Source organism: Coffea arabica, chromosome 4c (assembly GCF_036785885.1).
Source record: "Coffea arabica cultivar ET-39 chromosome 4c, Coffea Arabica ET-39 HiFi, whole genome shotgun sequence".
Taxonomy (NCBI): domain Eukaryota; kingdom Viridiplantae; phylum Streptophyta; class Magnoliopsida; order Gentianales; family Rubiaceae; genus Coffea; species Coffea arabica.
In genome coordinates this window covers 47,676,784-47,704,197 of record NC_092316.1, presented here as the reverse complement: position 1 = coordinate 47,704,197, position 27,414 = coordinate 47,676,784, and the positions used below count along the sequence as shown (strand labels likewise).

At 36.5% G+C, this 27,414-nt stretch overlaps 1 protein-coding gene across 1 annotated transcript; it reads right to left on the bottom strand.

Annotated features, from left to right (window-relative positions):
• Positions 1 to 16,670: 16,670 nt before the first annotated feature.
• LOC140004834 (secreted RxLR effector protein 161-like) lies at positions 16,671 to 17,351 on the bottom strand. Its single transcript, XM_072044987.1, has one exon. It carries the CDS (start codon positions 17,349 to 17,351, stop codon positions 16,671 to 16,673), a length of 681 nt encoding a protein of 226 aa, XP_071901088.1.
• Positions 17,352 to 27,414: the final 10,063 nt, after the last annotated feature.

The following is a 27,414-nucleotide window of genomic DNA, read 5'->3' as shown; positions in this document are numbered from 1 at the left end:
GTGCAGCGGATTGTCATTAAAACCCAATAATTTTAGATGCTTACAATTTGGCAAGTAACTTATGAAACTCAATTCTCTTGTTGAAGGGTCGGCTGTGAAATAATTTGCAGAGAGAAGTGAAACAGCCATGTTAGGAGTCTAAGGTTTCCAAGAGAGCTTGGAATTGGACCGCTAAATCTATTCTCACCTAATTCTAAAGTAGTTAGCTTAGATGCATTTGAGATTGACGCTGGAATTACCCCATCAAACTCATTCCCATAGAGAGAAAGCCCTTTGAGTTTGATTAATCCATAACCCATGGATGATGCATGTCTTCCAGACAGCTTATTGTACGTTAGGCCCAGCAATCGCAGCGTTGACATGTTGAACATTCGGGCTGGTGGACCTAGTTAGGCTATTGAAGGCCATATTTAAGTGCTTCTAGATGCATTAGGTTGCCAATCTCTTGGGGAATGCTACCTATAGAGTTGAGAAGTTTACAAATATTAATGCATAAAATGGGTTTAAGATGTCAAAAACTCTAGTAAAATGTTCGAGGAAGTGTAAATTAAATAGAGACAGCATCTTAAGTAAGGTTAAATTCTCAACCTCTTGGCGAATCATACCTGCAAAATTGTCTTCATCCAAAAAAAAAAAAACCATATCCTGGAAAGTGAAAGAAAAAAAATATTTGCGCAGCGGAATGAGCAAACAGTTTTGTTTTGTTCTTCTTGCTTGAAGTTGCAATTTGATTCAGGCCTTGATATTTCAAAACAAATAAGTACTTACTTGCTCAGACGAATATGCGATGCCTGATGTAGATGTTTGAATTCCAGCAATAAGCCTTCCACACGTCAGGCCTCTAGTTCGTCCACATAGACTCAAACTAATAGGTAACAGAATTTTGGAGTTTTGTTTCGGTGGTGAAGAAACAACGATGTTGCTTTCTTCCTTTTCCAAAACAATCGTGATTGTTTTTCACCCTAGTAGACCCCTTAACAACTCTTTGTCAATAAGGCTTATTTATACAGTTGTTTTGATTAGATCAATATCTTATATCATCTTGATCAAATCATAACAACCAATTCATATTTTTATTCTTATCTTGATCAAATCAAAAATAGAATACAATTAATACAATTATTTAATTCATGTTTTAGTTTTGATCACATCAAAATATAAACACAATTAATATAATTATATTAACTATTATTTTCATCTTTATAATATTTGAGTCATACTCAAATACCAACTCCAAATTCCGTCTAGCTTGGGTTTCAAGATGTGCTAGCATCCTTATCAAAGTCTAAACCCATTCTAATCAACTTCCCTATTAGTTCAAATCCTTTTGTGTGTGACTATCTAGGTCCATTACCCAGTTGGCAATGTAATAAACGTTAGCCTATTAACGTTAGTTAGAACATTTCTAACACTTGAGAAGTTCTCCAAACATACCTCAAGTTAACATAGTTCATGAGTGATGCCTAGCAGCATATCATGACACCCAACCGGTGATGAAAAGATTGGAATCCTTTTATGTGAACCATGACTACAATTGTTTTGCATAAAAATCCTTCTATTACTATATCCCTATTGAGTTCAGTTTAGTAATAATGTCAAACTCTAAAACTCAATCGTATGACGTAATCTATCAAATTACTTGACTATAAAATTGATCATCCACATGAATCAATTTGTCTTGGCCAAGAACTCCTTTAGTCAAGATTGATAGATTTCATAAGATATCAAACCATTCATGATGGAATAATAGATCCCATTTTGCATAAACACTTGGCTCCATGCATAACTAATTAGAGGTACCATATGCCAATACTCATCCGTGATTAGAACAAGTATTTTCTGCATTGATAGACTTTAACCACCATGAATGAGCCAACCGTGTCATCTCAGGTCTGACGATCACATGCACCATTGCAATCAATAATGAATCATTGCCATTAATAAGCTAATGATTCATTATTTAAATTAGTCAGTGTTCAAGCCAACTTGTCACACAAGTGCCTCTCATATTTGTTCTAGTATCACATACTTAATGGTATGAGACTCGCCATTCTATTATCATTAATATCTCATATTAATCATAGAAAATAAATATGAGACTAATCTTCTGGATTAAACTTGCCCAATTAATAATCCTATGATTAGGAACAATTTAATATTATTTGTACCAAGTTTTTCCGTCACTCATATTCTCATCACACGAGAATGGAACCTTAACAAATAATAATGGACAACATTCAATCAAATCTAAACCAAGGATAATTGAATCAAGAAGTGCCATTTATTTTAATCAAGACAATAATTATTAATGCTCTAGGGCATACTGCTAACAGAAAGTTTGTGCTAGTGAAATATGATTGGATAGTAAACTGAAGTTTCTTCAAACACTGATAAGAATTGGGCATTTCTATTCAAATTATGATCCAAGTGATTATTTAACTTCTGGTAAAATGTTTTAAAGAATTTACTTAAAACCTTCTTCCTTGTCACAAAATAATTCTACCGTGAGTGTTAGGACTTTTCTTTTAGACTAGTTTGGAAGTTCATGCAGCATGTCGCATGGCTCCATTTATAGTGATTCTTTGTGGTGGTGTTTCATCAAAAATGAATTGCTTTCCGTTAGCTAAAGTAAAATATATAAACTAAAAAGAATTTAACTGCACACTATAAAGCATTTTCTATATTTACTTTCCATAATTTAGTCCATACTTTAAGTTTCTTTTGTGTTATTTTGCAACTCAAAATCTTTAAATTCAGATTTTTAACTAAAAAAATTCTCAAACAACTAAAGAAATTTGCATACAACCAGCGCATATATATGCTGAAAGTCTTTGAACATGATAAAAAATGACAAAATTGTATATCATTGACATGGAGTTGTTGTTTCGAGCAATGCATGTAGTACTATTCATAAGCATGGCTAATATTTACAGAAATGATAAACTCTACTTAGTTAATAATCATATGATATTCCTGTACATGATGATGCAATTGTGTGTTAGATAAACTTATAAATTTTGCATCAACTATTTGAACTTCATAAATTGATTTAAGCAAAACAAATTGTGGGTTAGTTTGAACCATTAGTTTGGAATTTTTCCTTCCTTTCAAACAAAGTTCCAACCTTTTAAAATTTTTTTTTTTGTCCTTGTGTTCTTTAGTTAATAAAAGCAATTCCTGATGGCAAACATCATTGACGAATTTATGTCAATCCTACAGAGTTTCCCTATGGGTTATCTAGAATTTAGTTTCAGAATTTGCAAAAGTTTTTGTAGTGCCTAATCAGGTCAAACTTAGGAATTTCATGTAGCAAAAGACTCAAACTAATAGTCATTTTCTTCTTCTTTTTTTTTTTTGTTGGTCTGTGGTAATGTTGGTGGTGGTCATGGAAAAGCAAGCAAGCAGAAAATTATGCAACAAAATTCCAAGGTGGAAAAGGTAGTTTATTTTGTCCATAGCTATGCTCAATTCTAGATATGGGACACACAACGCCAATTGGTAACAATATACAGGCAATCCGAGCATGGAAGTATGCAAATTACATACACAAGAAGCAGTGCTAAATATGATTATTTTTGTTGACTCAGTTGGGGCTAGAGTCAATTGCTAGAAATATCTTGTCAGCTTCACAAGTAACTATTAAGTTCCAAACTGTTGCAAAATTTAAAAAGAGATTGTGAGACCAATTGGCTTCAATCCTTGACGTGTCATTGGGTTTTTTCTGCGAAACTTCAACATTAATGTTGATGTGCTTTGCTAAATTTTCTAAATCGGTTGTTGGTTGAATTAATGCAATACAAATGCATTAAAATTTAATGGGAATACTTAAGAGAATTACCAAATTTAAACAGTGGTTAACAACAAGATCCACAGAGAATATTGGAAAGAATTCTTGGGAAGATGACGTGGAGTCATGGAATGGGCTCCTTGGAATAATTTCTACTCTTGCTTGTCCTTTTCATTGCTCTTCTTCTTTTTGTTTTTATTTTTCAGAAGATTCCTTGTCTAGCTCTTTAACATTAATAAACCATCATGATGCTGATAAATCGTGAGAAGGGTTAGTTGTTAAGTCCAAAAACATTTCTAATGACGCAATTCCCAACTTTTAACTCGAGTCAGTGTGTATTTTTTCTATCTTTTCAAAATGATACAAGAGAAAGAAAACTTAATTTGCTTACCCAAAAGAGAAAAGTAGACGTAACTTATACCATGATACTTTCTCTTCATGTTGTCTGCGATATTTTAACAGGCTAATTGTTTTGGCATTCCAAAAAAAAAAAAAAAAAAATCAGTACTCCTTGGTTGTTTATTCCTGAATATGACAAAAAGGCAGCTACCCAAAATTTGTAACAAATTGAGTGCCAAAGTTACCCCCAAGGCCTGGTTAATGATCAGCTTGTATTATTTTCATGGATACCTGCACCTTGACTACAAAGTCTAAAAAGTTCTACAAGCAATGACGCCCAACAAGTTTTAAAGTTCTAAAAGTCCACCTAAAGAATAATGGGCAAATGCAAGAGTAATAGATAATTCCAAAACCAAAATGGCCAATATTTCATTCAAGAACTGCAAACAATTTATATTCAGATGGCCTTTTCCTCCATTATTAATAGCACAACAATGTAGGACAATTGTAAGAGTAGGGGAAAATGAGCGAATTGAATAGACAAGGAAAGAAGAGCTATCGATGAACATTAAAATAAGCATGGATGGAACCGGGGAGTGTCGGGGGAAGGGAGGTTAAATACTTTTGCCCCGGCAACAAATTGAAAATATTTCAGGGTAAATATTTAAGCTTAAGTTAAATTAAAGTTCGCCCCCTCAAATATTTTGTATTCCGTCTATGAGAGCAAGCATTTGGGTGTATTCTATAATGTTTTGGAAGTACTTATTTTCTGTTTGTTCTTTCGCCGTAGCCTTTGTTTCCTGATGTATTATTCATTTTGAACTCTTTTTTTTTTAAAAAAAAAAAATTTTTACTTTCTTAGATACAACTAAAATTCGAATAGCAAAATTTCTCAGGTGAAATTATCTTTTCATGATTTGTTGATCCCGAATGAACATCAAATGAACTATTTAATCAAATAAGCATTCTAGTTTTAATGTACGGATGGGTAAATCAAGGAGAGCCCGTCCCACTTGTCTCTTGTGGAAAGTTGAAGTTTCAAGTAGTATTTCTCAGTCCTCACAAGTTTTTTCCGAAAATTAGACGTCCTCTTTGAATGTGAATGCTGAAATATTCGCGCCCATCTGATTTATTAGATAATGCAATGCCGATAGATGAATGTAGGGCCAGGGAGAGCTGCTATGCTTTTCAAGTTTTCCAATGTGGAAAATATATGAGTTTGTATACAAAAGTCAACACCGCAAGTATTGTGCAATTTCTTTGTAGGCACGCTTCAAGAAAAGAACAAGACTTCAAACAAAATTTTTTCCACGTATTTTTTTTTTACAATGAGAGGATTCCTATAAACTAATCTAGGAGGGAAAGGGAGGGGAAGTGGCTAATGAAGACCGTCACATATTGTGACAACTTTTTTGGTGGGAGGCAAGATTCAAATCCTTGACCTTCCGCACCACCAAGTCTTAGAAGGCTTGGCAATGACCACTGGACCAAATGCCAGTGGCTTGTCCACGTACCTGTTGACGGCGTAGGATGAAGCTTGGTAGATGAAGTCATAATTCAACCATAAGAACAAAGACTTATGGAGTCTTGTCTTGGTACCTATTGGCTGATCCGTTGAAGTTTATCGCTTTCCTGGAAACGTAAGTGCAGGCATGCACCATGTGTAGTGTTTGCACGTCTATTTAGTTACCCAAAACAAAGTTTGTGCCTGTGTTGTAGAGCACTGCTAGTTTGGTAAAATGTCTGCATGGTGTCGCAAATCAAACCTTAAGGGCAATCACTATATCCAAAAGAACCGCTATTAGATTTTCTCGCTATTAGATTTTCTTGCTGGAGCAATATCAGGCCAGGCATGGTTACAAATCAAACCACCAGCCCAATCCCCAGTCCTTACAACCATAGCCATAAAGCGCGGTCCGAACTTCAACCCAAAGAGGTGATTAGTTCCACGATTTCCGATTCAATCTTCAGTTGGGCGGTTCAACTGTAGCTTGGGTGGTAGCTATATTATGTAATATAATAATATATATTAAATTACAAAAATAATAAAATTTTTAAGTTGACTTTTCGACTAATAGTCCAACTAATAGTTTTTTCTCGATTCACCAGTTGAATCATCAGGTTGTTGAATGGATAACAATTTTATTACTTGTCCGATCTAATTAGTGATCCAGTCTGATTTTATGGCAAGTTCACTGAGTTGAACTAGCGATCGAGTTGGGTTTTATGACTATGCTTACAACCATGAAACCACTCTCTCTCATCCGCAATCCCTAGTTATTTTCCTTCGACCCTTTAATTCATGTCATCTTACAAGATTTCCCATAGGGCGGGAATTAACTGTTCCTAGTCCTCTTTCCACCACAGATGGACCTTTTTTAACCCTTCTTTTTTTTGGGGGGGGGGGCCAAACCGAGCATACTAAGAAAGAGACAATTGGTTGTTGAACTTTGATGTAAACATCTTTCAGATAGGGCATTCAAATTCCAAACCCTAAAGACTAAACTAATTTTTGTTTGCAATCACAATTAATACATAATCATAAGGAACAATATGGTCTCCAAGACTTGGTTTAGTCCGCCGTAAAATCCCTAATTCGACTTTAAGCTATTTCTCCTCTCCTCTTTCACTGCTTAAGGCTTGGAGTTTCTCGTCAGACAAAAATGAAAAAAAAAAAATCTACCAAATCGTGACAACTCAAGCCCATGGCCTTTTTTTGTGCAAGTCCAAGAAGCAATTTTTCATTCTTGCCCACTACAAATATATAGCTTTTGAGCCCATTAGTGCAAGTATGGGATTGCTCGGGAAATTAGGTGAGAAAAGGGAAGACTCATGTAGAGTACATGTTTTATATGATCCGTGTTTTATATTTGTATGATCTCACTCAAATAACATTAATCACATTAACCATAGTCTGTAAAACTGATAAAATACCTATGTTTTGTACCAAAAAGATATGTTTATTGAAAACAATGATCCAAGAAGGTTAGTGCTTTCAAACCATTAAACAAACAATGATCCCTTGTTCTCGAAGGGATACAAATACACACACTTTGTGGGATTCCCAGATATACGTTACCATTCATGCTGAAACATTTCTTACAACCGGTACACAAATCAAAATTGTGATGATGCTACAATCGAGCAACGAGCTCGAATTCTTCAATATGTAGATAGGTACCCACAAAACAAACAATTGTTTATTTGCTTTTCTTCCACCTTATCTTTTTTGTTTAATGTTGGATTTCTTGTCCACTCATTAGAAATTAATGAAGCAAACATACGGAATTAATCCAGATCCGTCAAACTTGCTTGTAAGTGATCGGGTACCATTTCATCTATGAGATGATTTTTCCAATCTCCAGTTCTCTAAGAACCGCCATTCCAGTTCTATTCACCTCCAAATTGCTCAATTTATCAAACCTACAAAGTATCAAAATCTCATTAACTAATTCAAATGTCTCGTATCTCTTACTTCTTTTCAACTAGTGACTGGCAAGCGAGTTGCAGTATTTTGGTGAAAGGTTGATCTTGACTCCCAAAAAATATTAAAATGACTATATTAGAACACTATCTCGCAAAAACAATTATATCTTTTCAAGTTATCTTTTTTCATCTGAAGAAACGTTACAAGTCTTTTGACGTGTGCTGTGGGCTGGTGAATTGGCAAAAATCATCTTCTTTCATTTTGAACTTTATGGTATGTGCTTCCGGGACCAGCAAGACCAAGACTTGGAAATTACGAGGACAATAGAATGGTTTCTTTCCAACCAGGATTGGCACATTATCTTCTCATTCAATCCTAAAAATATAGCTACTAATTTCACTAATTTTACAACTGTAGTAATCTTCCCAATCAGTGCGGAAAATGCACGACGTGGGTGTACGCATATCTTCCCAATGAACCTATAAATTCGATTTTATCTATTTCTATTTAGAGTGTCAACAAAAACACGATTATGCAGCCCGAAAATTCTCTCTTCCATGAGAGTCCCTTTCTCTCTCTAGTAGAGACCTCTCCCCCTAGTGGGTGTTTTAAACCTTTTAGCCTCTGAATTCAAATTTCCCGTACTTTTCCATTTCAAATTCTTCGCAGTATGAGCCATAACATCAAGTGATCGCCTAGCTTTGATTAACAATGACTGCATTTCTGGAGTTAACACATTGAATCCAGACTTTGTCTGCATCTGTCGAGTATTTTTTCTTCGTGTAGATCTGGTCAGCTGGATCTGTTTTGATTGATGCATAGATCTAGCTACCCAATCTTAACCAAACTGGTGTTTCAATCCAGCTCTGTAGCTTAATTCTTAGTTTTAGGGTACAAATAACAAAAAGAACAAACAAAAACAGAAAATTCATAGTTTCTCCATCTTTTCCTTGCTGCTGTCTTCGTTTCTGAAGATCTTGTGGTCGCGTTCATTTCCGTATCTGTCTGTTAATCTGTCTCTTTTGTACTATCCAGATCTCCTCTTGGACTGGTGGTTTGAAGATCATTATCCTGTGGCCATTGGTGGGGAGATACTGAGTATTGCAGCAATGGCTGAGGAGATTTGAACTCTCGGAAAAGGAGGAGGCCGAAGTTCAAATTGAGGGGGATGATATCTTCCAGGGAGTGGCGGAATGCAGAATGAGCATTATTGGCAAAGTGATTGGTGAGAAGGTGGCAAATATTACAGGTATTAAGAGTTTTACTAGTAATATATGGATTTTTGCTAAGAGTGTGAAGGTTATAGAAATCGGTGTGAATCTGTTTCAGTTTATTTTCACGAACCAAAATGATATGGACAGAGTATTGAATGGAAGGCCTTGGGTTTATGATAATTCACCTTTAGTTGTAATTCCGTGGAGGGAGGGAATAGAGATGGATGGTATGGCTTTTACCAAAACTTGGATCTGGGTACAGATCTGGAACCTTCTAATTCATTGGATAACCAAAGAGATTGGTCGTAAGATTGGAGGAGTTTTTGATTCAGTTAAGGAGGTGATAGTTCTAATGGGGGGAAAAGAAGGAAAACATATTAAGGTCCTAGTGGAGATTGATATTGAGAAACCTCTGTTGAGGGGAACTAAAGTCAGGATGAATGGCAACATGAAATGGATTGAGTTTAGGTATGAGAAGTGCCCTGATTTCTGCTATTGTTGTGGGTTATTGGGGCATAATGAGAAAAACTGTAGGTTTAAAGGAAACTACCTGGATAAGAAAACACAATTTGGAGCATGGATGCGAGCTAGCACCTCTAGGAGCCCAAAAAAACAGAATAAAACTTACTCAAATTATGAGGAGAGTGTGAGGGAGTCTCAGGGGAAGTTTGGAAAAGAGAAGGAGGGTAATAATCTATTTTTGACATGGGGGGGAAGTGACACCAGCTGGAATGGGCAGGAGGGAGAAGGAAATGCTGGTAATATAATAAGTGGGGATAGCAAAAGGGAGGCAAGGGAGAAGGCTGAGGAACCTGATAATAAACTAAGCCTAGTGAGGGATATATCTGGCCCCAAGATAGAAGGAAAAGGGGAACAGAGGTCCGGGGAAGGGAGTCTGGTTCCAATTGAGAAGGTGGAGGAGGACAATATGTGGCTTGATGGGGATCAGGAGGAGGACCATTTGAGTAGGGGTAGGGGGAGAGGAAAGGGGAAAGGTCAGGCAGCTGGAAGCCTGGGTAAGAGTAAGCATTCTGGGAAATACAAGGGTAGTAGGGGGTGAAGGAGATTGGTTCAGGAAGTAGGGAGGAGAGTACCATTGGGAGATAAAAATTCTGGTATGGAGATTGAGGAATCTGGAAAGAAGAAGCAGGGTGATACGTTTGGGAAAGAGAACTGTGGGGAACCATTGGAGGGAGACAAGAAAAAATTGAAGGGGATGGAAGGGGGGGTAGATAGAGAATGCTTTCTGAAGGTGGTGGAGCCCAACCTTAATGGGGCTCCCAGCCCTCAATGAGAGCTGTGGTGTGGAACTGTCAAGGTGCTGGGAGCCCCTTGACAGTTTCCCAACTTGAGGAGGTTGTGAGACTCCACTCCCCTGAGTTAATCTTTTTGGTTGAGACTAAAATAAAAAGTCCTTTATGAATAAGATTAGAATGAGGCTTAGATATGATAGCTTGTTTGTTGTTGACCCTATAGGTAGAGCTGGGGGCTTGGCTGTAATATGGAGGAAGGAGTTAGTAGTAAAGAGAGTTCTCTTCACTGATTTTACAATAGAATTGCAGGTGGAAAGGAAAGGTACTGAGGAAGATTGGTGGTTTGTGGGGGTTTATGCTAGTAGTAATGATCAACTAAGAGAACAACAGTGGAAAATTATAGAAAATAGGTCTGCAATATGGGGTAGGAATTGGATTTTGGCAGGGGACATGAATGATCTACTGTCCAGTGGGGAAAAATGGGGGGGATGCTGAGGAGTGATAGAAGCTTTAGAGTTTTTAGGAACTTCGTTAATGATAATCAGCTAGTAGATATTGGCTTTGAAGGGATCCCCTGGACTTGGTGTAATAATTGGGATGAAGAGGGTGAGGTTAAGGAAAGACTTGATAGAATTCTGTGTAGTAATGACTGGTGAAGAGATCATGGTAAAGCTAAGTGTGTGCACATTCATAATGAGGCATCGGACCATTGTATGCTGCTGCTGGATACTGAGCCAAAACTCAGGAAGTGGAAGAAGAGATTCTACTTTAATAAGAGTTGGGTGCAGTATAATGAGGTTAAGGATATTATTTCTACAGTCTGGGAGAAACAACAGATGGGGTCTAGGGGATTCAGGTTAAAACAAAGAATTAAGGAATGTAGGATGGCCATGTTACAATGGAATAGGAAGTGCAAGACCAATGCTAAAACAAAGATCAATAGGATTAAGGAAGAAATTGCAGAAGTTAATATGGGACAACAGGCTGAGAAGAAAAGGAGGCTGAGTATTCTTAAAAAACAACTTATTGAGGAGTATAAAAAGGAAGAGGTTTACTGGAGGCAAAAGGCTAGAGTGCAGTGGTTGAAGGAGGGGGACAGGAATACTAAATATTTCCATGCTGTGGTAGAAGGGAGAAGGAGAAGGAATAATATATCTACCCTGCAAAGAGAGGATGGCACTTGGTGCAAGTCTGAGGGGGAGGTTGAAAGGGAGATTAATGAGTATTTCAGAAAGCTGTTTACTTCCAATAATCCAAAGCAGTTTGATGCAATACTCAGTGGTATTCCCCGAGCGATCACAGGGCAGATGAACAACAAACTCACCAAGCTAGTCTCTGAGATGGAAGTCAGGAAAGCAATTTTTTCATTACATCCCAATAAAGCCCCTGGACCTGATGGTATGACACCTTTCTTTTTTCAGCATTTCTGGGATATTATTAAAACTGATCTTGTAGCTGCCATTTCTAGTTTTTTCTATTCTGGTCATTTACTGAAAGCTCTTAATGAAACTATCATCACTTTGATTCCTAAAGTTGGTTCTCCCATCTCTGTGTCCCAATATAGACCTATTAGCCTGTGTAATGTAGTGTATAGAATCATCTCTAAGGTTCTCGTGAATAGAATGAAACCTTTCCTGAAACACTGCATTAGTAGTAATCAATCAGCTTTTATTCCTGGTAGACAAATCTTGGATAGTATTGTGATTGCTCATGAAAGTATTCATTGTTTAAATCAAAGAAGAACAGGCTCTAATGAGTTTATGGCTCTAAAACTGGACATGGCTAAAGCCTATGACAGGGTAGAGTGGATTTTTGTGATCAAAATGCTGGAAAAAATGGGGTTTTGTCAGCTTTGGATAAATTGGATTTTCAAATGTATGTCATCTGTTGTGTATTCCTTTAATATAAATGGTGAAAGGAAGGGTCTGGGTAGGCCATCTAGAGGGATAAGACAAGGGGATCCATTATCCCCATACCTTTTTGTGCTTGTATCTAAAGGACTGTCTTGCCTGTTAAAACAGGCAGTCAGTAACCATTGCTTATCAGGCTTGAAAATTGCCAAAGCTAGCCCTGCTATTTCACACCTTTTTTTTTGCAGATGATACTCTCCTATTCTGTAGGGCCAGTTTAGAAGAGGCTAGACAGGTAATGAGCATCTTGGAAACGTATGAAGCTGCCTCTGGACAGAAGATCAACACTGATAAATCTTCTGTCTTCTTTAGTAAGAATACAGAAGAGAGTAAGAAGGAAAAAATTCTGAAATTACTGGGGGGAATGAAGCAAGTGAATCAGAGTAAGTATCTGGGGTTACCTATGGTGATTGGCAAGTCCAAAAGACAGATTTTCAACTATATCAAGGTTAGCGTGGTGGAGAAGCTTAAAGGTTGGAAAGAAAAATTGTTAAGCCAAGCTGGAAAGGAGGTATTGTTGAAGTCTGTGATAGTAGCTATGCCTGCCTATGCTATGAATTGCTGTAGGTTGCCTAAGAGTTTATGTCAGGAAATGTGTAGAGAGATGGCCAGGTCTTGGTGGGGGGAGAGTGAAGGGAGGAGAAAGACTCACTGGGTGGACTGGGGGAAGTTGGCTGCAGTGAAAGGGAAAGGGCGATTAGGATTCAGAGATTTGCAGGAGTTTAACAGTGCCATGTTGGCTAAGATGTTATGGAGAATTCTGACACAGCCAAATTTGTTGGTGAGCAAGGTGGTGAGGGGGAAGTACTTTAAAGGGGAGTCCATTTGGCAAACACAGATACGTGCAGGGGATTCTTGGATATGGAAGAGCATGTTGAGTGCGAGGGAGGTGCTGCAGAGAGGAGCTAGGAAGAGGGTAGGGGATGGTCGAATAATTGATATCTGGAAAGATAGGTGGATACCAGATGGTGGGTCAGGAAAAGTGACCACTTCAAAGCCAGTCAATTGTTCTGTCCAAAGAGTGCATGAACTGATCCAGGATGGAAAGTGGAATACAGCAGTGATGGAAACTGTACTTAATAAGGAGGATTGCAGGAAGATTGAAGGCATCCCTATCAGTTTATGTGCAGGCAAAGATAAGCCGGTGTGGCCATTCACTACGTCAGGACAGTACTCAGTGAAGACTGGTTACATGCTAGCTAGTGATATGAAAGGGGAATGGAGGAGGAAGGATAGCCAAGAGGCCAGCAATGGCAAGAATGTAGCTCATTCTAAAGTCTGGAAGAGGTTATGGAATCTAGAAATAAAACATTAATTGAAACACTTCCAGTTTCTTCCTCTGGAAGTGTCTGCATGGTGTTCTCCCAGTCAATGAGGTGATCAGAAGGAGAATAGGCAAAGGGGATGATAGGTGTCGATGCTGTGGGGAGATGACAGAGATGATGGAGCATATGTTTTTCTTTTGTAGTCATGCAGAATTTATATGGAAGGCGGCTCCAATTGATTGGGATGGGTTAAAGGAGTTTAGGCACTGTTCCTGGCACTGGTGGAATGGTTTGATGGAAGCTCAGAACAGGATGGAAGGAAGAAGCCATATTGCTTTGACAGTGAATATTCTATGGCAGATCTAGAAATCTAGGAACCAAGTGCAGTTTAATGAGGTGAGGAACTGTCCAGGAAGAATAGCAAGTAAAGCTGTGAATGAGTGGTCTGAATATCAAGAAGCAGGACATGGGGAAGGAAAGACTGGGAAAAAAGGATAAATACAGGTGGATACGAGTAGTAATTGGGGCTTACCCCCACAGGGATTTGTCAAACTAAATACTGATGCAACTCTGGAGGTAAGGGAAAGAAAAATAGGTTGGGGAGTTGTGGCTAGAGGAGAGGATGGCAGGGCAGTTGGAGCTTGGGCAGGAGGGGAACGAAGGAATGGAACACCAGTAGTAGAGGAGGCATTAGCTATCAGGAAAGCTGTCATCCTGGCTAGGCAGCGTGGCTGGCACAGAGTGGAAATACAGTCTGATTGCAAACAAATGGTGGATAAGCTTAAGGACAGGAATGGGGACGATCCAATTGTTGGGACTATCTTCAATGATATATTGACTTTATGTCAAGGCTATGATGAATGTTACTTCTCTTTTGTTAAAAGAGGTGGTAATTGTGTGGCTCATAAGCTGGCAAAATTTGCCACTAGCTTGTCTGCGGAAATTAGTTGGAAGGAGTCCTTTCCAATCTAGCTTACTAGTTTAGCCAAAAATGATGTAGGAGCAGTTGCTCCAATAGTGTAACCTTTATGTTGCAATGAAATCTGTTATCGTTTGGGAAAAAAAAAATTTAGAGTGTCAACAATGGGGTTGAATCAAAACCCTTTTTTTTTTTATATTCAAGTTCATGAAGTGTCCAAAATGCAAAACGACAGACTTATTCACAAAAAGTGGACTGAATTGGAACCTTTTATTAATGTCAGCTCAAAATATACAGTATATACCCACAAAGAAGTGTTGAATTCTTTTCATGCAACAAAGTCCAAGTCTTAATTTTTTTTTTTTTTAAAAATGGTCCAAGTCTTCTTTGAAAGTGAAATATGGAATTCTTTTCTCCCACAATATCATATCATTATATGGGGATGGAAAGTGGGCGACATTTCAATTCCTTTTTTTTTTTGTCTTCTTTGAACGCTTTTCCATACTTGTAAATGTCCTTGTTCTTTTGGATGAACCGAGACTTGATTCTTTGGCAAATTTTTATAGTTACCCAGCCATCTATCGTTGACTTTGCAAATTCAGATCAGGGGAAAAGTTCTAATCGTGATGCAATATTCTAACAACTATAAATACAGAAAATGAAACCATAGAAGAACTTTGCAATGGATTGCATTTTCCATGATTTTTCATGGAAAAATTACTGTAGTGATTTGACGTATGTGAAGTAAAAAGATAATAGGAAAATATGATCATGAAAATGACGCAATTTTTTGACAGAAAATGACAATCCAAACAGGGAATAATTGGAATCTTGTATTCCTTTGTAAAACCTTTATTATTTATCAATAAAAGTTCTCATCCCCCCCAACCCAAAAAAAGCCAACTTTATCATGAACTAAAACTTTCTTCTAAAAGTAGAATTCAAAACTTTACTAAAAGATTAAAAATAGCTGAATAAAAATGGAGGAACACATTTGAAATTAAAGTTTAACAGCACAAGTCCATGTATAAATTTCGTTCTTTATTAAATTACATGATCTCAAACATCTACTACATGTTCTTCTCATGACTAACACGCCCATTGCACGTGCTACTATCCAATAATGTCTTTTCAGTTTCATTTCGATCTCATTTTTTTCTCATTTGCAACATTATGGAAGTCAAGACTGAGAGCATTTGATACGTATTGCTTTGTGAAAATATAAAAATGGATATTTTACTATGCACAGTTTGAAGACTGAGATCGATTGGTTCTGCAGATTATTAACAACTACATAGCCAACAACTAATCATCGTTGTGAAAGTAGAAAAATGGATGCATCCAATTTGCTCTGCTTACAAGACAGGCTATTGATCATATTTGCTCAAGTATTACAAAGTTGCTTTTACAATAAAGTTATGCACAACATTATCCAGCACTCAAAGTTCTACTCCCTCAGCTAAGAAATACATATTTTCAAGATTTAACTTAATTAGTAGGGATATTAGTCAAGTAATCATAAAATTCTTGGTTCAACTGTTAAGTCCTCCCCTTTCTGCCCTTTTGCAATCTCCCCTTAAATTAAAAAAAATGCCAAAGAAACTAAGAAATGCCAGACGAAGTTCATAGCTGCCCTTATAATTGTTGCAGTACATTTCTTGCATCAATAGAGAGTCAAACCAAACTCACAAATCTCCAGAATAATTTTCTACTATTGTTTTTAACACTGACATACACTTTTAACTTAGTCCTAACACACCAACTTGTTGTTTTCAAGGATAGAGAATTGAATGAAGTCACTGTTGGGGAAATTGGGTAATTTCCCGCTCAAAATTATTCAACTAGTGATTTAAACCGATTCGATAATTCCCAGAATTACCATTCCAAGTAAATTTTCAAGACAGGCTGGAGGGGTCACAAGCGGTCCCACTTAAAACCCAGTCTCCTAGACAGAATTTACGTTCACGGTGTATTATCACAAATATACTCGTGTATACATAAACAATACGTACACACAAATATGAATAAATACACCCAAATGAACTGTATAAAACACTACAAATAAACCCGACAAATATATTGAATACTATATTACAATAGAAAAGAAACTACTAAATAAATACGGAATAAATAAAAGAGATAAGGAAAAAATGCACCCAAAAAATTGATAACAGAGTTCGGCCAATTTTGCCTAATCTCCGAGCACCGCTCAAGCAACCCGCTCTTATAAATTTTGGGTGAAGAAAGAATTACAAAATCCTTATTGGTGTAATTATTTTTCTTTCTAATTTTGGTACATTGGATTCGGAAGCTTGAGAGTTTATTTATAACTCTCAAGCAACCCTTCAGCCACCAAAACAATCGATGTGGGATTCCAAAATTTTGCCACAAATCAACAACGGTGGCTTGAATTTCCAAACCAACAAAGTTGGCTTGAAATTTCAACAAATGTCCACCTTGACATAATTTTGAATTCCATCCAAAAATACAAATCTTCTCACAAAAATAACAAATGGCCCTAGCGATACCTCCAAATTTGCACCCTCAGATGCCAACTCAAATGTGCAAGAGATTAACCAAGTTTAGACAATGTTCAAACTTGGCTCTTATAAACACCTTGGTCATCATATTTGCAGGATTCTCAGTAGTCCGAATCTCATGGAGAAAAATCTCCTCTTTTTTGAGAATTTCCCGCACAAAGTGATAGCAAACATCAATGTGCTTCATTTTTGCGTGCAAGACCTGGCTCTTTACTAAGTGAATAGCATTCTGGCTATCACAAAACACGTCAATGTGTTTTTGACAAACTTCCAAATCTTCAAACAATCCTTGAAGCCAAATTGACTCCTTCACAGCTTCTGTAATCGCCATATACTCTGCCTCTGTTGTAGACAAAGCCACCGTTAATTGCAAAGTAGACTTCCAACTAACTAGCGCCTTAACAAATGTGAACAAGTAGCCAGTTGTAGAACGTCGCTTATCCAAATCACCTGCATAGTCAGAATCACAATATCCAACTATACAATGACCAAGTGATTTATCCTGCTCAAAAACTAATCCAACATCTACGGTATTTTGGATATACCATAGAATCCATTTCACAGCTTGCGAATGACTCTTGCCAAGATCATGCATAAACCTATTTATTACACTAACTGCCTGTGAAATGTTGGGTCTCGTACACACCATGGCATACATCAAGCTACCAACTGCATTAGCATACGGAACTTTCGCCATGTATGCTCGCTCTTCATCCGTCTTTGGAGATAATAGGCTACTACGTTTCAAATGAGGAGCAAGCGGAGTACTTACAAATTTTGAATCTCCATTCATGTCAAAACGTTGTAGTACTTTCTTCAAATACTGCTTCTGTGTCAGACACAGTTTGCCTCACGTTCTATCCCTACTTATCTCCATGTCGAGAATCTTCTTGGCTTCTCCCAAATCCTTCATCTCGAACTCTTTACTCAACTGAGCCTTTATTTTGTTAATTTCAACTTGGCTCTTTGACGCTATCAACATATCATCAACGTACAAGAGTAAATAGATGTAGGACTCATCTTGTAACTTGCGCAAATACACACAGTGATCGTATTTGCTTCTTGTGTACTTCTGGCCCATCATGAACTGATCAAATCGTTTGTACCATTGCCTCAATCCGTACAATGATTTGCTCAACTTATAAACCCAATTTTCTTTACCAACAACTTTGAATCCATCTGGTTGAGACATATAGATTTCCTCCTCCAAATCACCGTGAAGGAACGTGGTCTTCACATCAAGTTGAGTTAGCTCCAAATTCAACTGAGCTACCAAGGCCAACAAAATTCTAATAGAGGAATGTTTAATAACTGGAGAAAATATTATTTTGATAAATTTTTCTTCTCACATTTTAGGTCAATGTACATTAATTCTATGTGAGATCTGTTTCAACCCATTTAAAATCATTAGTGAGGAGAATATTTGAGGTTAATGATATACTTGATGAGGAGAATAATTGGAAAACTAGTTTGAACCAAAATAGCTTAAAATCTTCTTATCATGATTTCCAATCTTGAATTAAGGTTAAGTGAAATCTGATTTTCTTTTTAAACTACCATGAGTTCAAAGAGAAAGTTGCAGGTTTTGTTGGAATTGGGTAAACTAAATCTGAAAGCTATATTGGAAATTTCTGTGCAGTGAAACTTGTCTAAATTCTCTTTCACCTTCATTCTCAATATCTTCTGCTTAGTAATTTGGTTTGAATATGCTTTTTCTGAGGGCATCCATTCCAATTTCTTGTGCATATTGATCAATTTATAAAAAAAAATTACTAGCGTAAATTGATTATGCTTGTGGGGTGAAATTGATTTCAAGCATGTGCATTTGATGTTAAATTGATTGAATTCTGGTACTGATGGGCAGGGAGTTTAGCCCTTGTTCAAGGAGAAACTCTGTCAAAATTTTTTAAAATTTTTATTTAACATATGTGAGCAAGTTTATACAGTTTCTAAGGATCTTTTATTTTGTTTGTTTATAGGTACTATGGCTCGCACGAGGAGGGCAGTATTCACACACCTTCGCCGTCTCCAAGCGAAGAACGAACTCCTTCACTTGAAGAGTCACCAATTGAGGATTCTCCTTCACCACAGTCCCACCTCGCTTCAGGCGTAAGACAGCATCCACTAGCCGTGACGAGCCACCTCCGTACTAGGATACCACTCGATTCATTTCGGTTGAAAACCAACAGTGGTATGAAGCCGGATTGGACAAGGAAATCATAATTGAGAAGCATCTGGCACCGACGGTGGATGATTATTACAAGATCTCCATGGCATTCAAGCGCCTTGGATGGGAGGACATCCTTCAATTACCCAAGCATTACTATCCAAATTTAGTCCGGGAATTCTACGCCAATGCGGAAGACAAACAGAGTCACAGTGGCAATCTGATAGTCTCCTGGGTCCGAGAGAAGCGAGTGGCTCTCACTTGGGATAAAGTTGCCAAATTCGCCAAACTAAAAAACGAAGGAGAAAATGTCAAATTGATCAAGGAGTTCAAGGCACGTAACCCTTGACAGGTGGGAGAAGCGGTAGCACGTCTAAAGGGTCAATATAGGGAACGCAAAAGTTTGAAGAAACTCACCGTCTATGCCGACTCCTTCGAGCATAGGTACCACTTGATTTTCTATCTTTTCGCTTTTAATGTGGTACCGAAGAGGAGTGGAAAACAGGAGCTCCGCAACAGTGACCTCTACTTTCTAGATAAGCTGATGCATGGACTGGTGAGCAGCTGACCGGTATTCCGTTGCTCAGCATCATCATCAGCTACATGCGGACCACAGTTTGCATGAGAGCCGACAAAAGCTGCTTTGGTTTCCCCCGCCTGCTCTTCATGATTTTTGAAAAGTTCAAGGTTCCTCTCGAAGCTGAGCATGCTATCGTCACTAGGTCCGTTGAGGAGGTCAATGTCTCGATATTCAAATCTTTGAGTATCTCTACCGACTTTGGAGCTGCTATGGTTCGAGACACTGGAGAAGCATCGACTTCCACCCAGCCTCCACATCACACTGAACCACAAGCGGAAACTCAACCACTACCTCCGCCATAATCCAAATGGTAAGAGCTCCTTAATGCCATACGCTATATGGAGACACGGGTCTTGGAGCGCATTGATCAGACGGAGCGGATGATGACAGAGCAACTCGACAGGCACGATCACCATCTTCGTGCTATCGAAGATCATTTTCATATCCGCCAGTCACCTACTCCTACGCCTCACCACGAGGAGGAGCACATCAGTACATCACATGGTTCTCATGGAGCTAAGGAGGCCGTAGACCCTCGTTCCGCACAGCCATGAAGATCCTTAGCTGATTGGATCTTTTGTTTCTTTAGTTTTATTTTATTATGTTCATTTTAAACTTAGCTGTTTCCTTTGGATTATCTTGTGCTACTTATGGTTCTTCGTACACTTTTGTTTTATTGTGGACAGAATTTGGATGATCATGAGGATTACTGGCTTCAAATTGTATCACCACTTATTTAGAGGGAAGTTTCAGTTTATTTTACCTTCCTCGCCAATGAGGACATTGTAGATTTTAAATGTGGGGGGGGATAACTGTGTCTTATGGGTGATTGTGTCTTGAAATGCATGATTTTAGTTGTCTATGGCTTAAAAATGTTGAAATTATATTTGAAAATATTGTCATGAGGTTAATTTTCTTGAAATTGAGGTTGTTAGCAAGGAGTTTTGTCCATTTTTATGGAAAAACTCTGTCAAAATTTTCTAAAATATTTTTCAATATTTCAAATTAATGGCCAAAATGTTCAATTTTAAATACCTAATTCTTCCATTGGATAAAATGTTATATGTATTTTGGGAAGATTTAGTCCTCATTTTGCTTAGAATGAATTATTATGCAATTAGGATTTTTACATGTTAGAAAGTATACTCGGTTAAATAAGAAAAATTATACTTAGAATTTTGCATGTTTAATGATATTTCTCATTTTTATTTAATTTTATAAGTAAGTGATTGATATAGTCAAGACAATACCAGATTCTTCCTTTAATTATACTTAGAGGGAAAAGAAATTTGTTAAAAAAAAGAGGAAAAAAAAAAATATATATATATATATATATATAGATTTTCTACTCCAATAATTCACATATTGAGTAACTGAGGGTTGGCATCTACAAATGTCGATATTCGCGTAAAAAGGTATTGGAATTAAGAGTATGTTTAGCAATTTGAATAAGTCAAATGTTGAGTAACCAGGAATCTTCACCTAAAAGTGTCGATTTTCGCGCAAAAAGATGTTTTCACTATTTAAATAAAATGAAGTGTGAATAAATCCCTCTCATTTGTTAAGTTTTGATAGTCATGGGATGAGGAAGGCCATAGAATTGACTATATGATTTACTTATTTGTGGAATTAGGATAGAATGAGAGATTGAGTTGAATTTGTTGAAATTAAAGTATGATTATTTTTCGTTAATTGAATATTATGAGTATTTAGTGTAATCTGAAAAATGGCACAATGATTGGTTTCTAAGTTTTGAGGAATTAAATTTGACAAAAGTATATATATTGTTTTATCTCTTGAATCATTGTGGTAAGTTATGTGTGAAATTGCTTGAGAACAAGCAATGATTCAAGTGTGGGAGAATTTGATAAGTGAATATTTAATGTGCATTTTGTACAAGTTTGGCATGAACTTTTGATAAGTTTTGAGAAGAGTAAAGCGATATGTGAACTCTTTTGGTGATAATTGATTAAATATTGTTTAAGTGTTCAAAATTTGATAAATAAGTAGATTAATGTGTTAATTGTATGAAATTGTAAAGGATATTGATATATGGAATTCATACACGAGATGAAGGAATTGTAAGAATTGTCCTGAAGATATAGTACAAGAGAAACTAGGAGCAAACATGAAGAGAAAAAGGAGGAAGTAAAAAAACTGAAAATTTATCAGCAGGATCCGACCTCGGATCTGTGTGAGTAAATGGAGATTCGAGCCCTCGTTTGTACTTTTGGAGCAATGTATCTGAGGTCATGAGATCCGAGCTCGGATCCATCAAAGAAGTCCTCGGATCTAGCATAATCCGAGCTTGGATCTATCTTCACTCCTCGGATCCGAAACTCGGATCTGCCTCTCTCTTCAGCAAGTAGCATAGTCATTTTTTTCTCACTTTTCACACAACTTTCCAGCTATCTTTGGAGAGAAAATTCGGTGGCACATGCTTCTACAACAAAAGAGAAGACCAAATGAGTTGTTGACAAAAGAAAACAACACATCTTGGACCTCTTTTACAAAATCTGAGTGGAGGAAACTAGGAAGGGAGAAAGGGGGACTTTTTACCATCTTTTATGCAGAGACACAAGAGAGAAAAGAAAAAGAGATCATACGCAGCTAGTTTTTCCTGCTGGCAACTAGTTTTCTCTCTAGCTAGAAGTCCTTGAAGAAGCACTTGGAGTTTCACTTGTAATTATCTTGTACAAGAACATAGCAGAAATTTGAGGGCTTCACCATCAATTGGTTAAGTTTTCTTTCATCTTTGTTGTACTTGTACTTTATGATGTTTGGCATTAATAAACTTGTGAGTTTAATTGTTATATCATTCATGAGTAGCTAAACTTCTTTATCTATGGAGTAGATGAAACTTATGACTAAATGATATGAATTGAATATGATTTACACTTGTTATATCTTGTATTAACTTGTCTATTTATACAGTTATAATTACTTGTCATTGATTGATCACCAATAGCATGTTTATAATTGTTATTATTCAATGAGAATTGATAGTAACAATGGAAAAACATGAGTAGAGCTTAAGTTGTATGTTCATGAAAATAGAGATACACTTAAGTGGATTGTTTAGTATTTCATGAAAGAAAACAGAGTAGTACTAGTATTTCACCATAAAAATAGGGAAAACTAGATTATTCTAGACCATTTTGTCATGAGAATGAAACTTGGTAATATTGGAACTGAATCCCTGGTTAAACAAGAATTATAACAAGAGATAAATTTATTCATTTGTGTTGTTTATGCCATAAGTGGAATCTACATCCCTAGATCCATTCTTGAGTGAAATTTCTCATTTGCATTTAGTATTTGTTAAACTAAAATTGCAAATCAGATTTGTAGACATTTGTAATCTAATTTCTCTGCTCAAATACATTCAATAGTCTAAATAATAGAGAAAATAAGGTCTTAGTAATTGTTTAAATTGCTCCTTGTGGGATCGACCCGATACATACCCTACATTACGGTTATGGCCTGTATACTTGCAGTTAATGGGTATAAAAATCGGATTTAAACTTGCATTGATATAAAAATCCTGTCATTATTTATGTTAGATTAGTGCTTAATCTAGTGGATATAAGTTGTATTGTGGAAGAAAACTCAAAGGGAGTGAAATGAGAAAAAAGGACGGATCTGCCCCTGTTTTGCCGTGCCCCTTTAGTGCAAACTTTTGTAGTCCAATTGACTTGATTTTGATGTAGATATATTGCATAGGTTGTGTAAAAAGTTTCCTCAAAAAATTACTTGATTTGATTGGGTAAAAGTTGAGATTTTGAAATTTCACCAAAACTGGAAATTGTGAAATTTCAAATGACTATAACTTTTTGCTCCGATGTCGAAATTGAGTGCCATTTATGGCATTAGAAACTAGACATTTTCCGTTTTCCAATAGTATAAAATTCATCTCCTGATTATATCTGACCGAACCGTACCAATCATTTTAAGATGCCTAACCTGTTTCACTGATTTATTGGAGTGCATGTTATGAGCTGTAACTTGATGCTCGAATATGAGCTAGTTGTGGATAGAATTTTAAAACAATTCCTTCTGTGAAATTGTAGCCTTATGAATGTAATTTTCAAATCCACTAGCCACGTCCAATTCCAAGTTGAATTGAGTGAGTTATGGCCGAATTTCAGACCTGTCCCATTGCTTGAAAACCCTCGTTTTTGGACTGATTAATGACTAATCTTGATTGGGACTTGTTATTTTGAAATTCTTGGTGTTAATCACCTACCAAACGTATTTTGGGTGTTTCTTAGACATTTTCTTCATAAATGAACCATGTTTGAGAAGATTTCATTGGCCAAATGTTTGAGAAAAGGAAAACCAAAATGCAAGGCAGATTTGCCTTAGAAATTCTCCGAAATTTAGTGACTTTGTTAACCATCTTCCCGTACAAAATTTTTCATGAAATTCGATAGAGCAATAGCCCTTATATGGTAGGATAACACTACCAAATCTGGTACCATTCCAAGTCCATTTCGATGCTCAACCAAAGTCTCAAAGTTCACATTTTCAACCTGAAAAATCATCGCTCAGTGAGGAAATTTCAGCAAATTTGAGCTGCTATATCTTGGCACTCAAAACTCCGATTCTTATTCCGTTTGTTGTGTTTTAAACTTTGTTTGTAACTCTAATGGAGTTCCAAAATTCAGAGGCTAGTTCACATTCTGTAAATTTTACCGAATTTTCAAACTTGGCCAAAAACCAACTCCGAAACTGTCTTGGTAACACCAAAACAGCCTCTTGGACCCAAAATTTGAATGCCTTTCATTTGGAAGCATGAAAAAGTGTCTTCTAGAAACTTTTAGTACTTTGGAAGAAGTTTCCAATGGTACTAAGCTTTCCAATTTTGGACTTGTAAGAGTGAGATACGATTTTTCAAAGCACGTGTGACAAATCTGAAATTTCCTAACTTAAAGGAAATGGAGTTTTTCAAACTCTCCATTTTCCTTTAATATCACTTGATCATTTTACACTTGATTTCAAAGATGAAAACCATATTTCTCTTGTGTTTTAAAACCTCACTTTTGAGTCTCGATTTACGAGTAATTAAGACTCATTTTCATGAGATTTTCTTTTATTGTACTCTAGTACAATCTTCCTTGATAATTGGGGTTTCTAAATGATAGTTCATTATTAATTACTCAGGTACACAAGAGGACCTTCAAGAGGATCTCACGGTGGACGCTTGAACCCTCGAGTGACATTTCTTCCTTATTTTACTTAGTAAGTGTCAAGTGCATGGATATTTGAAACTATATGAACTTGATATATGCTCACTTTTTATTGATGATTGGAGATTTTGAAAATGGAGTCGAGTGTGTACTTTACCGCACTCATTCTTATTTGAAATGAATGACTCATGAATGAATTGATTGAAATGAAATGAATGATTAAATGATTGAATGAAATGAAATGATATGCTATGGCTGCATACGTCGTTGGAGCGAATCTCCTCGACACATAAATATTAAATGGGGGACGCCCAAACTCATAGGCTGACCTTGGGACTCGAACTGGCATGGGTTTGGTCGGGAACCTTGGTGAGTCATGAGAATGAAATGATAAATTTGATCTATTGGAGAGATATTGTTTGGCATACTCGTGTAGTACCGCCTTATAAACGAAGTTCGGGCCCGGTGCGGTGTACGGTGAACGGACATAAGAAGTAAGTGGAGTTCTACGAATTGGAAATACTGACTCGGTTGACAGAGTGTCATCGCGGGAAGGTATACGATTGAGATCTAGCGAAGCAAGTGGAACTTAACTCCTGAGAGCTACCATATCCTTGAATTGTTTCTGTTTACATTTCATTTGAATTATTAATTACTCGAATATTATCATTTTTCCTTGTTAATTGGGATTGTTATTTGGACAATGTGCTTGCATGTGTGTTTCTTGGCCTCACGAGCAATTGCTCACCCCGTAGATTTGTTTTCCTTAACAGGAACGGTTTTGGAGTGATACTCAAGGAAACCCTTGGGATGTACTTTGGGTTTAGGGTTTCAAATGTAATTGATTAGACATTGTGGCTATTGTATATTTTGGGAATTGATGTATCTTTTGGGAACTTAATGTAAGGGTTGGACAACTGATGTATTTTAAACTCATGGTATAAGTCTTGGGTATTCGATTATGGAAGCGACTTTTTTTATTTGGCTTGTGTTAAGTGTTATGTATCGTTAAGCGTGAATCATTTTACCTTGAGTCCTGGTAAGAGTTGGGCAAGCATCCACGCCTTAGGGAGAAGTGGAAGCGTCGCAGCAATTAATACCTTTGTAAGAATAGTTTAAGTTCTTAAAAGCATTGAGGATGAATAAATTTCAAAAGATCGATTCTGCCATAGACTCTCTTATGCATGCATTATGATCCACTTCAACTCAAGTCTAAGTTAGGACTTTCATCAAAAGAAAATTTGCCCTTACATGATTAGATGCTAATCTTGAAAAATCCTTCTTGTACCTCAATCTGGTAAAAGAACTTGGTCCGTGAGATTTTCAAAAGAAAAAATTACATGACTTACCCCAACACAATATAAGAAGGTATCATTCTTCCTCTTGTTTTTTCTCTTCCTTTTGATGTATGAAATTAAAGAATTAATTTTTACAAGCTCCTCATCTTATACTGTCTTGTTTATAAAAACTGGCAATATTGCTTACTCAAGGTGAATAAGCATTTAATCTTCTTAGTCCGCACCCTACTTATAGTGACTAGTGAGAATGGTGAGCTACGACTATCTAAAATTTGCCTTTTACCACATTGACCCTTTCTCAAAGTTTGTTAATTAACCTTTAACATTTAAGTTATGGATTTATCTTTCTTATACTATCAATGTATATATTAACTGGTTTAAATGTATATCATATTATTTTAATTTATATTTAAATTTAAAAACCAAACTTAATATGCATGACATACATCCAAATTTAGTATGTATGACATATATGTAGACTCATAAGTATATGCACTAACTAAAATTTGTTTTGTTGTGTTCGTCGTCTAATGTCATGGTCAATTTTGATTATTGCCATTTTGATCAAACCAAGTCGGCACTATTAATATGATTTTTTTTTTTTGAATGGAAAGACAAGAATAATTCAGGAATACAATCCAAAACCTTCTTAACATTCTTTCGTGTCTTTGTTTATTAGCAATAAAAGTTTCTGGAAACTCTGCTGTCAGAGGTTAAAGGTACAAAAACCAAGCAAATATGCTAACAAAATGCCAAATTAAGAAAGTAGGGCTTAGACAAGAGCTTCCTAGCTTTTCTACTTAAGCATGTGGGTATACTATGAAAGGAAAATCTTTGTGCGATGATAACATAATCACTCTCCTAGCGCATGTCAAATTCTAAGCTCTAACGGTCGAAAGTCACCAAGTTCAGCTCACTCATCCATTCATGTCATTTGATAAGATGCATTTGTGAGTTCCATTTCTCCTTTTTCTTTATTTTCCTTTGAGATATGTAGAAAATTATAACGTATTACACAATTCAAAACCCTACACTAAAGAAAGTTTGAGGATAAAAAATTTGTACACTCAAAACCGTATAATTGCTTGCTTAGTAAAAGGTTCAAAACACATGTTTGTATGTAGTACATCAATGTTTTCACTGTTAACAATTATGACCAGCAGGAAATTAATCTAATCTTATAAAGCAGTAACAGTGAATCAAAAAGCAAGAGTAAAGGTTTATTTGTTTTTAACTTTTTGGTTTGGCTATATTAGTTCGAATTTTAGTCTTCAAATTTTAATACGTAATGTCTAGTGGTCAAATCAAATTTGAACGATTTTATCCTTATTCAAGAAGTCTATTTCTTGGCATAGTTGGTACTTTTAATTGTCATATAAAAATGTAGGCAACGCCCATTATTCTCTTCCACACCAGCCAACGCCCTCGTGATAACAAAATTGAAAGGGTTTGAGTGGCTCATTCTAGCACCACAAATGAGCCAAATTCCCTTGTGATGTAAAACAAGAGACTAATTTGGAATTATG

Coding starts and splice junctions, on each gene's coding strand:
- LOC140004834 (XM_072044987.1), bottom strand. CDS start 17,351: ATGGCGAAAGTTCCGTATGCTAATGCAGTTGGTAGCTTGATGTATGCC.